The sequence below is a fragment of the Oncorhynchus nerka genome, linkage group LG6 (assembly GCF_034236695.1).
Source record: "Oncorhynchus nerka isolate Pitt River linkage group LG6, Oner_Uvic_2.0, whole genome shotgun sequence".
Taxonomy (NCBI): Eukaryota; Metazoa; Chordata; class Actinopteri; order Salmoniformes; family Salmonidae; genus Oncorhynchus; species Oncorhynchus nerka.
In genome coordinates this window covers 81,497,279-81,509,245 of record NC_088401.1, presented here as the reverse complement: position 1 = coordinate 81,509,245, position 11,967 = coordinate 81,497,279, and the positions used below count along the sequence as shown (strand labels likewise).

Genomic DNA, 11,967 nt, shown 5'->3' with positions numbered 1-11,967 from the left:
CGCCGCAGACTCAATTCGATCAGGCTTGACAATTTTATCAGCATCGGAGGAAATGGGCCACTGATGAAATAGGGACTGCGTTGGCATCTAAATCATTTTTGTAAGATAAACACTACCATCAAAGCATCCAAAAGCGTTTGCTATTGTCTCATGTAATTTTAAACATCAAAACTAAAGTCTTAAAATGCCGGTAAGTGGGCCCTTTGTATTCCGCTGTTTTTCAGAGGTGTTCCTCCCTTCACCCGAATGATATGACGCTAGCGTTAGTTTAGCTAGCTAGCTAATGCTATTTTCAACCTATTTTAGACGGTGTCATTATATTTGATAGATATGCAACCATATACATTACAACCAGGATACAGCAAGGGCATGATGTTAGCCAAGTTACTGTGTTAACTACGTTTTATTCGTCGTGCATAACAATGCAGCAGCTGGTTAGTAAACATGCTAACATTAGCTAGCTTGCTTGGCAACAGCAAGAGTTTGCAATACATTACAGATTAGCTACGTGCCCTCAAGTATTGGCCATACATTGAACTAACAGTTAGCTAATTAACTGTCAAGATAGTTGAAAGAGCTATCTAACTATCTTAACTAGCGTTAGCTGTACGGTAATGTTCGTTTGCTAACCGGATTCATTATAGCAAGCAAGCCAGTTTGTCTCTCTTTGCTGTGGTGAGATTATTAACGTTAGCTATTAGCGATGTTTTCATATTGCATTTACATGAGGCATCGGCTCGGAAGTCATGTAGCTACTAGGTGGCTGGCATCACGAATAGTTATTTCCCTCCCTTGCAGAGCAATAAGATGGACAAATCTGACAAGCCGGAGGTCATGGACAACGTCAAAGTGGTTGTGCGATGTCGCCCGCTAAACCAGAAGGAGAGAAGTATGGGCCACAAGCAGGCCGTCAGTGTGGATGAGAACCGAGGGACCATAACCGTCAACAAATTAGAGACCACCCACGAACCCCCCAAGACCTTCACATTTGACACGGTGTTCGGACCAGACAGCAAACAGCTGGACGTTTACAATCTGACAGCCCGCCCCATCATAGACTCAGTATTGGAGGGTTACAATGGTAAGTGGAGAGAGGATTTTAAATGATCACTGTTGCTGACACACCATTCAGAACTACACAATTGCATTTGTTCAAATCAAATCAAGCGTTATTCCTACAGCACATTTCAGACATGCAGTGTAATGTGCTTTACAGGGGGAAAACAATGGAAATAAAATATGAAATGTTTACTACAAAACAAACACAAGTTTGACACAAACTGAAACAGGAAAAGCAAAGGTAAAAATATGTCTTTTAAGATCTCTTTTAAATGTGTCCACAGTTTCGGCCCCCCCTCAGGTTCTCTGGCAGGCTATTCCAGAGGCTGGGGGCATAATAACTAAAGGCTGCCTCTCGGTCCCCCTCAGGTTCTCTGGCAGGGTATTCCAGAGGCTGGGGGCATAGTAACTAAAGGCTGCCTCTCCATGCCTCTCGGTTCCCCTCAGGTTCTCTGGCAGGGTATTCCAGAGGCTGGGGGCATAGTAACTAAAGGCTGCCTCTCCATGCCTCTCGGTTCCCCTCAGGTTCTCTGGCAGGATATTACAGAGGCTGGGGGCATAATAACTAAAGGCTGCCTCTCCATGCCTCTCGGTTCTCCTCAGGTTCTCTGGCAGGATATTACAGAGGCTGGGGGCATAATAACTAAAGGCTGCCTCTCCATGCCTCTTGGTCCCCCTCAGGTTCTCTGGCAGGCTATTACAGAGGCTGGGGGCATAATAACTAAAGGCTGCCTCTCCATGCCTCTCAGTTCCCCTCAGGTTCTCTGGCAGGCTATTACAGAGGCTGGGGGCATAATAACTAAAGGCTGCCTCTCCATGCCTCTTGATCCTAGGCTTTGAGATAATTAAAAGGCCAGAGGACCTGAGGAACCTAGTGGGTACTGAAAGGTTTGGATTTCTGAGCTTTTACTATAATTAATCATTAGTTATAAAAGAGACCATGAGGGGTGCCATAATGAAGTTTGGTAGGGGCTGAGTGCAGGGAAATGGTTACCTGTGGCAGTATTGATAAGGGGAGGAACCGCTTAAGGCCTATATCACTCAGCTCCCTGACTTGCAATAATGATGCAATGTTTAGCGATGAGGAGACTCCACCCAAAATGGGGTATGTATACTACCACGGGTGGAACATGTCTGTCTAATGTGGCTGTATTGACCCTCTGGGAAGAATAAACTTGGTTTGAGCTTTCACAGTGTCCGTAGAGTTCTGACTCTAGTAATAGAGCCTAACAGTACGTAACTTAAAAGCATGTCTGACATGTATTGGGGTGCACAATTGTGGATTGATTTTAAAAACCAATAGGATAATCTTAAAATGTATTCTTAAACTCACACGCAACTAGTGCAGAGGCCTTAAAACCGGTGTAATGTGTGCTCTACATCTGGTCTTGGTCAGTGGCCGTGCTGCAGCATTCTGTAGGTTTTGCAGTTGACCAATGGCTTTCTTGGGTAGACCAGACAGGAGAGCATTACAGTAGTCAAGCCTGCTTGTAATAAAAGCATGGGATGAGACTCTATCAAGGGCGGTTTGCGGACACAGATTAAGCATAGTAGAAATTGTTTTTTTTAGTACAGGACAAGGCTCCATCTGCCTGGATAAACCACCTCTTAATGTTTTAGTACTGAGCCTGTGTTTTCTCCAGGGACCATCTTCGCGTACGGACAGACAGGGACAGGAAAGACATTCACCATGGAGGGCGTGAGGGCAGTGCCAGAGCTCCGAGGAATAATCCCCAACTCCTTCGCTCATGTGTTCGGCCACATCGCCAAAGCAGAGGGCGACACCCGGTAAGGACATTAACACAAACAGGCAAAACAATCGAACTGGTTCATTGCCAGGCAATTGTTTGATGCAACATGCTATGACTTGACTTATTATTTTCAGCCCCTAGGAGAGCAAAAGGCCTCAATCACACAACCCTTGGAGTCAGAAGAGGTTTAGGCCTACAAGAAAAAAAGACAGGCGCTGTTTTTGACATGCTTGCTGCTGACAGTGTCTCAGTTTGAGGTTGATTTGAAATAAGTATCTTACCTCTCATCCGCAGGTTCTTAGTTCGCGTGTCTTATCTGGAGATTTACAATGAAGAAGTGAGGGACCTGCTGGGGAAGGACCAGATGCAGAGGCTAGAGGTTATAGATGTTTCATATGATATGCTTCTCAGAAAAACCATCCCATTAATTTAGCAAGAAGCAGCTGTAGATATGAAGAACATTATCCCATTTAATTAGATTAACCATACAATAATATATATTTTAAACACCACTAGTGCTAGCTTCATAGGTAGTAGCTTATTGGTTTGATTTCAAATCAAATTTATAAATCCTTTTTTTTACATCAGCTGATGTCTCAAAGTGTTGTATAGAAACCCAGCCTAAAACCCCAAACAGCAAGCAATGCAGGTGTAGAAGCACGGTGGCTAGCCCTTCGTACATCAGCTGATATCTCAAAGTGCTGTATAGAAACCCAGCCTAAAACCCCAAACAGCAAGCAATGCAGGTGTAGAAGCACGGTGGCTAGCCCTTCGTACATCAGCTGATATCTCAAAGTGCTGTATAGAAACCCAGCCTAAAACCCCAAACAGCAAGCAATGCAGATGTAGAAGCACGGTGGCTTTGTAGATTTGTAGATAAGACCACAGTGACCAAATGATGAAGATGAGTATGATAACGTTGTTGGTGCCTAGAAGCACAGAATGGGACATTACACAATATTAGGGGCCCAGAAAGGGAACTGAAGATGATTTCCTTATCATAACTAATCTCAATAACACATCAATGTCATTGGTTCCTGAAAGGAGACAACAGGACATAGCACATGACTGGAATGTTCTCTGTTAAGGGAACTATAGATGATTAAACCTCTCATAATTCACTTCTTAGTTTCTAATACAGATGAGCATGATAACGTTGTTGGTTCCCAGGAGGGAATTTAAGATATGAATGTATAAGAGGAATTTGAGAGTATTGCCGGCTCCTAACTCATATCATTTATTTGTGTTTGTGTGACCACCAGGTGAAGGAGAGGCCAGATGTGGGTGTTTACATCAAGGACCTGTCTGGTTATGTGGTGAACAACGCTGATGACATGGACAGGATTATGACAATGGGGCACAAGAACCGTAAAGATTCACACAAAACATTTATAAGAGTTCTAAGCATTAGAATTCATGATCGTACAGTACATACCATTTGCCAGACCCCCCCCCCCCCCCCTCACAAAATAGGTTTCTAACCTCAAGGGTTCTGTCTTACTATCCAAGTCTGTACCCAAACAATTCGAGCTTCTACTTCTAAAAATTAACCTTTCCAGAAACAAGTCTCTCACCGTTGCCGCTTGCTATAGACCACCCTCTGCCCCCAGCTGTGCCCTCGACACCATATGTCGGGGCGGCAGGTAGCCTAGCGGTTAGAGCATGTTGACTAGTAACCGAAAGGTTGCAAGATCGAATCCCCGAGCTGACAAGGTAAAAAAAATATATATGTCACTCTGCTTCTGAACAAGGCACTTAACCCACTGTTCCTAGGCCGTCATTGAAAATAAGAATTTGTTCTTAACTAACTTTCCTAGTTAAATAAAGGTTAAAAAAAAAATTTAAAAAGTGAATTGATTGCCCCCAATCTTTCTTCTGAGCTCGTGCTACTAGGTGACCTAAACTGGGACATGCTTAACACCCCGGCCATCCTACAATCTAAGCTTAATTGCCCTCAATCTCACACAAATTATCAATGAACCTACCAGGTACAACCCCAAATCAGTAAACACGGCACCCTCATAGATATCATCCTAACTAACTTGCCCTCCAAATACACTTCTGCTGTTTTCAATCAAGATCTCTGCGATCATTGCCTGCATCCATAATGGGTCTGCGATCAAACGACCAACCCTCATCACTGTCAAACGATCCCTGAAACACTTCTGCGAGCAGGCCTTTCTATTCGACCTGGCCGGGGTATTCTGGAATGACATTGACCTCATCCCTTCAGTAGAGGATGCCTGGTTATTCTTTAAAAGTGCCTTCTTCACCATCTTAAATAAGCATGCTCCATTCAAAAATTGTAGAACCAGGAACAGATATAGTCCTTGGTTCACTCCAGACCTGACTGCCCTTGACCAGCACAAAAACATCCTGTGGCATTCTGCATTAGCATCGAATAGCCCCCGTTATATGCAACTTTTCAGGGAAGTTAGGAACAAATATACACAGGGAATTAGGAAAGCTAAGGCTAGCTTTTTCAAACAGAAATTTGCATCCTGTAGTACAAACTCAAAAAAGTTCTGGGACACTGTAAAGTCCATGGAGAATAAGAGCACCTCCTCCCAGCTGCCCACTGCACTGAGGCTAGGAAACACTGTCACCACCGATAAATCCACTATAATTGAGATTTTCATTAAGCATTTCTCTACGGCTGGCCATGCTTTCCACCTGGCTACCCCTACCCCGGCACAGCAATCTGGACCCTCTCTTTCTAAAATGATCTGCCAAAATTGTTGCAACCCCTATTCAACCTCTCTTTCGTATCGTCTGAGATTCTCAAAGATTGGAAAGCTGCCGCAGTCAAACCCCTCTTCAAAGGGGGAGACACTCTAGACCCAAACTGCTACAGATCTATCCTACCCTGTCTTTCTAAGGTCTTCGAAACCCAAGTTAACAAACAGATTACCAACCATTTCGAATCCCACCGTACATTCTCCACTATGCAATCTGGTTTCAGAGCTGGTCATGGGTGCACCTCAACTACGCTCAAGGTTCTAAACGACATCATAACCGCCATCGAAACGAGACATTACTGTGCAGCGTATTCATCGACCTGGCTAAGGCTTTCGACTCTGTCAATCACAACATTCTTATTGGCAGACCCGACAGCCTTGGTTTCTCAAATGGTTTACCAACTACTTCTCTGATATAGAGTTCAGTGTGTCAAATCGGAGGGCCTGTTGTCCGGACCTCTGGCAGTCTATGGGGGTGCCACATGGTTCAATTCTCGGGCCGACTCTCTTCTCTGTATACATCAATGATGTCGCTCATGCTGCTGGTGATTCTCTGATCCACCTCTACGCAGACGACACCATTCTGTATACTTCTGGCCCTTCTTTGGACACTGTTAACTAACCTCCAGACGAGCTTCAATGCCAAACAACTCTCCTTCCGTGGCCTCCAACTGCTCTTAAATGCAAGTAAAACTAAATGAATGCTATTCAATCGATCACTGCCCGCCCGTCCAGCATCACTACTCTGGACGCCTCTGACTTAGAATACGTGGACAACTACAAATACCTGGGTGTCTGTTTAGACTGTAAACTCTCCTTCCAGACTCCCATTAAGCATTTAATCCAAAATTAAATCTAGAATTGGCTTCCTATATCGCAACAAAGCATCCTTCAGTCATGCTGCCAAACATACCCTTGTAAAACTGACCATCCAACACTCTACTCAACAAATTGGATGCAGTCTATCACAGTGCCATCCGTTTTGTCACCAAAGCCCCATACATCGCCCACCACTGCGACCTGTACGCTCTCGTTGGTTAGCCCTCGCTTCATACTCGTCGCAAAACCCACTGGCTACAGGTTATCTACAAGTCTCTGCTAGGTAAAGCCCCGCCTCATCTCAGCTCACTGGTCACCATAGCAGCACGTGCTCCAGCAGGTATATCTCACTGGTCACCCCCAAAGCCAATTCCTCCTTCGGCCATCTTTCCTTCCAGTTCTCTGCTGCCCATGACTGGAACAAACTGCAAAAATCACTGAAGCTGGAGACTCATATCTCCCTCACTAGCTTTAAGCACCAGCTGTCAGAGCAGCTCACAGATCACTGCACCTGTACACAGATGGGCTATCTACCTACCTCATCCCCATACAGTATTTATTTATTTATCTTGCTCCTTTGCACCCCAGTATCACAATATAGTGATTAAACACTGGAATGGTAGATGTGCAGAAGATGAATGTGCAAGTAGTAATTACTTCATCACCGTGGCCTATTTATTGCCTTAACTCCCTTATCTCACCTCATTTGCACTCACTGTATATAGACTTTTTGTTTTCTTTTTTTTCTACTGTATTATTGACTGTATGTTTTGTTCATTCCATGTGTAACTCTGTTGTATGTGTCGAACTGCTTTGCTTTATCTTGGCCAGGTCGCAGTTGCAAATGAGAAATTGTTCTCAACTAGCATACCTGGTTAAATAAAGGTGAAATAAATAAATACAAATTGTCCTGGTTAAATACAGGTTACTATCACACTCATGGAAGTTACTATGACGTGTAACCAAGTTATTATGAAGTGAACCAATAAAATACAGTCTTGAGTTTTATGTTTCTGAATGTGTTATGCTTTATCCCATCCAGGCTCGGTTGGCTCCACCAACATGAATGAACACAGCTCTCGCTCTCATGCCATCTTCACCATCACCATCGAGTGCAGCGAGAAGGGTGTGGATGGGGACCAGCACGTCCGCATGGGAAAACTCCACTTAGTGGATCTGGCGGTAAGGAAGTCACATCAACGTTTACTGTCAAATAGAATAAAGATATCATTTACCTCAACAGATATCAAACCGATGGAATCTCCCAGAGAGTGAACTTGATGCTTTGAAGGAGTAAAGCACATTTTGGTAACTTGGTTTTTTGAGATTTAAGAACCAAATCTGTATAGATTACCGCCATACATTTCTATGGCTATGGTTTTCTTAGTCTCTGCAATGGGAATTATAATTTGAATTGATTTTTATGAACATTCTTAGTCCAATTATCAATGTTTAAAAGGCCGCTAGGTGAAGTCAGTAAGCCCTGTTGAGCGAGTTCTTCTCAGATTCAACATGTTATTGTGGAATGGAAATGTATCTGTGGCTTTAAGGCATTTGGCAAACAGACAGGAAAACATATAATCATCAGTTAACCCCCCCACACTGTTCTCTCTCTTTCTCTCTCCCATCCAGGGTTCTGAGCGCCAGGGGAAGACAGGAGCGACTGGCCAGCGACTGAAAGAGGCCACTAAGATCAACCTATCTCTTTCCACGCTGGGTAATGTCATCTCAGCCCTGGTGGACGGGAAGAGCACCCACGTCCCCTACAGGAACTCCAAACTCACCCGCCTGCTGCAGGACTCACTGGGGGGAAACTCCAAGACCATGATGGTAACTAACAACACTTCCTTCTTTTATTTCCTGCTGCTTTAATGCTATGGGTACACTCAAAATGGCTGCCAGTATCAAATCAAATGTATTTATATAGCTCTTCGTACATCAGCTGATATCTCAAAGTGCTGTACAGAAACCCAGCCTAAAACCCCAAACAGCAAGCAATGCAGGTGTAGAAGCACGGTGGCTAGGACAAACTCCCTAGAAAGGCCAAAACCTAGGAAGAAACCTAGAGAGGAACCAGGCTATGTGGGGTGGCCAGTCCTCTTCTGGCTGTGCCGGGTGGAGATTATAACAGAACATGGCCAAGATGTTCAAATGTTCATAAATGACCAGCATGGTCAAATAATTATAAGGCAGAACAGTTGAAACTGGAGCAGCAGCACGGCCAGGTGGACTGGGGACAGCAAGGAGTCATCATGTCAGGTAATCCTGGGGCATGGTCCTAGGGCTCAGGTCCTCCGAGAGAGAGAAAAGAGAGAATTAGAGAAAGCACACTTAGATTCACACAGGACACCGAATAGGACAGGAGAAGTACTCCAGATATAACAAACTGACCCTAGCCCCCCGACACATAAACTACTGCAGCATAAATACTGGAGGCTGAGACAGGAGGGGTCAGGAGACACTGTGGCCCCATCCGAGGACACCCCCGGACAGGGCCAAACAGGAAGGATATAACCCCACCCACTTTGCCAAAGCACAGCCCCCACACCACTAGAGGGATATCTTCAACCACCAACTTACCGTCCTGAGACAAGGCTGAGTATAGCCCACAAAGATCTCCGCCATGGCACAACCCAAGGGGGGGCGCCAACCCAGACAGGATGACCACATCAGTGAATCAACCCACTCAGGTGACGCACCCCAGTACTCCCCTTCTACGTCATTGACTTGGTTGTGGCGGCCCGTTCTACTCATTCTAGTTCTGTGGTGCTACCATTGACACTAATTGGTGCCAATGACTCATTTGTTTTAATGTCACATGCACAAGTGCAGTGAAATGCCTTTTCTTGTAAACTCAAAACCCAACATTTGCAGTAATCACTAACAATGTAACAGTAGAATAAACAGTAAATAAGTAAGCATGTTATATACAGGGTCAGTTCCAATACTACATTTACATATGTAGGGATATAAACGCAACATGTAATGTGTTGGTTTCATGAGCTGAAATATAGATCCCAGAAATGTTCCATGTGCACAAAAAAGCTGATTTCTCTCAGATTTTGTGCACACATTTGTTTACATCCCTGTTAGTGAGCATTTCTCCTTTGCCAAGATAATCCATCCACCTGACCGGTGTGGCATATCAAGAAGCTGATTAAAACAGCATGATCATTACATATGTGCACCTTGTGCTCGGGTTAATAAAAGGCTAATCTAAAATGTGCAATTTTGTCACACAACACAACGCCACAGATGTCTCAAGTTTTGAGGGAGGGTGCCATTGGCATGCTGACTGCAGGAATGTCCACCAGAGCTGTTGCCAGAGAATTTAATGTTAATTTAACTACCATAAGTCCCCTCCAATGTAGTTTTAGATAATTTTGTCAGTACGTCCAACCGGCCTGACGACAGCAGACCACTTGTATCCACGCCATCTGGCTTCTTCACCTGCGGGATCGTCTGAGACCAGCCACCCGGACAGCTGATGAAACTGTATTTCTGTCTGTAATAAAGCCCTTTTATGAGGGAAAAACTCATTCTGATTGGCCTGGCTCCCCAGTGGATGGGCCTGGCTACCAAGTGGTTGGCCCTATGTCCTCCCAGGCTCACCCAAGGCTGAGCCCCTGCCCAGTCATGTGAAATCCATAGATCAAGGCCTCATTTATTTATTTAAATTGACTGATTTCCTTATGAACTTTAACTTGTTGAAATTGTTGCGTTTTGTGTATTTTGTTAGTTATTTATCCGTCTTATTACTTGGGGGTAGATCAGATTAAGTGACACAAATGCCAACTGGCATCCAATTTTGAAAACTATTAATAAATACATATATACAAATATTTCATTTATTGTGATTAAGTCTACCAAGCTCTCGTTCCTTGCTGTTCTTTCATAAAAGGTCTGATTTTAATCAATCATAATATCGTATTCTCAAACTTTTTCAACTGTCAGTGTGCGAACATCGGCCCAGCGGACTACAACTACGACGAGACCATCAGCACGCTGCGTTACGCCAACCGGGCCAAGAACATCAAGAACAAAGCCCGGATCAATGAAGACCCCAAGGATGCCCTGCTACGGCAGTTCCAGAAGGAGATCGAAGACCTTAAGAAGAAACTCCAAGAAGGTCAGTTAGTGGTCCTCTCTATTGATGCTGTCTTCATTTGGCACAGAAGTTGTAAAATTACAAACACACTTCTGTGTTCAAGTTAGGATTGGATCCAAAGACTGTTTATGGGCTGATTTCCCCTTTCCTAGTCTTAGACTGAAAAGTATGCTTCATGGAGAATCACTTTAGTCCAAGACTAGTCTTAATCTATTTCTAGTAAACCTGCGCTAAGGGTCTAAGGACAGTAAACCTGCGCTAAGGGTCTAAGGACAGTAAACCTGCGCTAAGGGTCTAAGGACAGTAAACCTGCGCTAAGGGTCTAAGGACAGTAAACCTGCGCTAAGGGTCTAAGGACAGTAAACCTGCGCTAAGGACAGTAAACCTGCGCTAAGGGTCTAAGGACAGTAAACCTGCGCTAAGGGTCTAAGGACAGTAAACCTGCGCTAAGGGTCTAAGGACAGTAAACCTGCGCTAAGGGTCTAAGGACAGTAAACCTGCGCTAAGGGTCTAAGGACAGTAAACCTGCGCTAAGGGTCTAAGGACAGTAAACCTGCGCTAAGGGTCTAAGGACAGTAAACCTGCGCTAAGGGTCTAAGGACAGTAAACCTGCGCAAAGGGTTTAAGGAGAGTTTGTAACTAAATTGTTTTCTGTTCTGCTGTTCCAGGGGAAGAGATCTCCGGGTCGGAGGGCAGTGGATCAGAAGAGATGGATGAAGGAGATGATGAGGGAAGAGAAGGAGGAGAGGGACGAAGGAAACGGAGAGGTAAAGGGGCCCCGTTCTTCCTCTCTCCCAACAGGACTGTGTTGGCTCCTTATGAAGGTCACTGGGTTTCTGTGAAGGTCACTGGGTTTCTGTGAAGGTCACTATGTTTCTGTGAAAGTCACTATGTTTCTGTGAAGGACACTAGGCTTCTATGACGTGTACTAAAATGTTGTCCCCTAATATAGGGAATAGGATGCAATTTGGGATGTAGCAGAGGACTGCTCCCCAGTCCCCATGTCCCCTGATGCTTTTTAAAACTTAATATACGAAGAAAATATGTTTTCAGAGAAGAGTTGGGTTTATTTATGGCAACTCTGCTCCCAGCCCTGCATTAGGAAGATGCACTTTAATGCACTCTAATACAACGGGGGGAAAAACTGATGCATTAATTCTTGCACACACAATCATCTTAGCCATTTATTGTTGACGCCATCATCAAAGGTTTGTCCGCCTTCATGTGAACGAGTTGTCAGTCAGATGTTAGACATGATTATTAGTGTGGGCTTATTTCCTGATGACTAAAATGAGTCAGCATCCTCCATGTGAAGGAAATCGCTCTGAAAGTACCCAGAAGCCATGTAGAGAGAGAGAGCCATAGCCTCTGTGTGTACTCTGGCTTAATAAACACTAAACTGGTTTCGGTAGTCTGAGCTAGGAAGTTCCCCAAGGCTTTTTAGGTTAGGCAAAAGGTGGAAAAGATAAGAAAATGTGAAACTATACATCTA

At 44.4% G+C, this 11,967-nt stretch overlaps 1 protein-coding gene across 2 annotated transcripts in view; it reads left to right on the top strand.

Moving 5' to 3' along the window:
• LOC115118731 (kinesin-like protein KIF3A) overlaps positions 1-11,967 on the top strand; it is a 29,011-nt gene continuing 17,044 nt past the window's right edge. For both annotated transcript variants that reach the window (XM_029647428.2, XM_029647427.2), the window contains exons 1-9: positions 1-190; positions 799-1,081; positions 2,703-2,847; positions 3,105-3,189; positions 4,073-4,178; positions 7,410-7,549; positions 8,000-8,197; positions 10,322-10,496; positions 11,144-11,242. In XM_029647428.2, the coding sequence (XP_029503288.1) occupies positions 185-190; positions 799-1,081; positions 2,703-2,847; positions 3,105-3,189; positions 4,073-4,178; positions 7,410-7,549; positions 8,000-8,197; positions 10,322-10,496; positions 11,144-11,242 (1,237 nt within the window). In that variant the 5' untranslated portion in view covers positions 1-184. The remainder of the gene's footprint in view (positions 191-798; positions 1,082-2,702; positions 2,848-3,104; positions 3,190-4,072; positions 4,179-7,409; positions 7,550-7,999; positions 8,198-10,321; positions 10,497-11,143; positions 11,243-11,967) is intronic.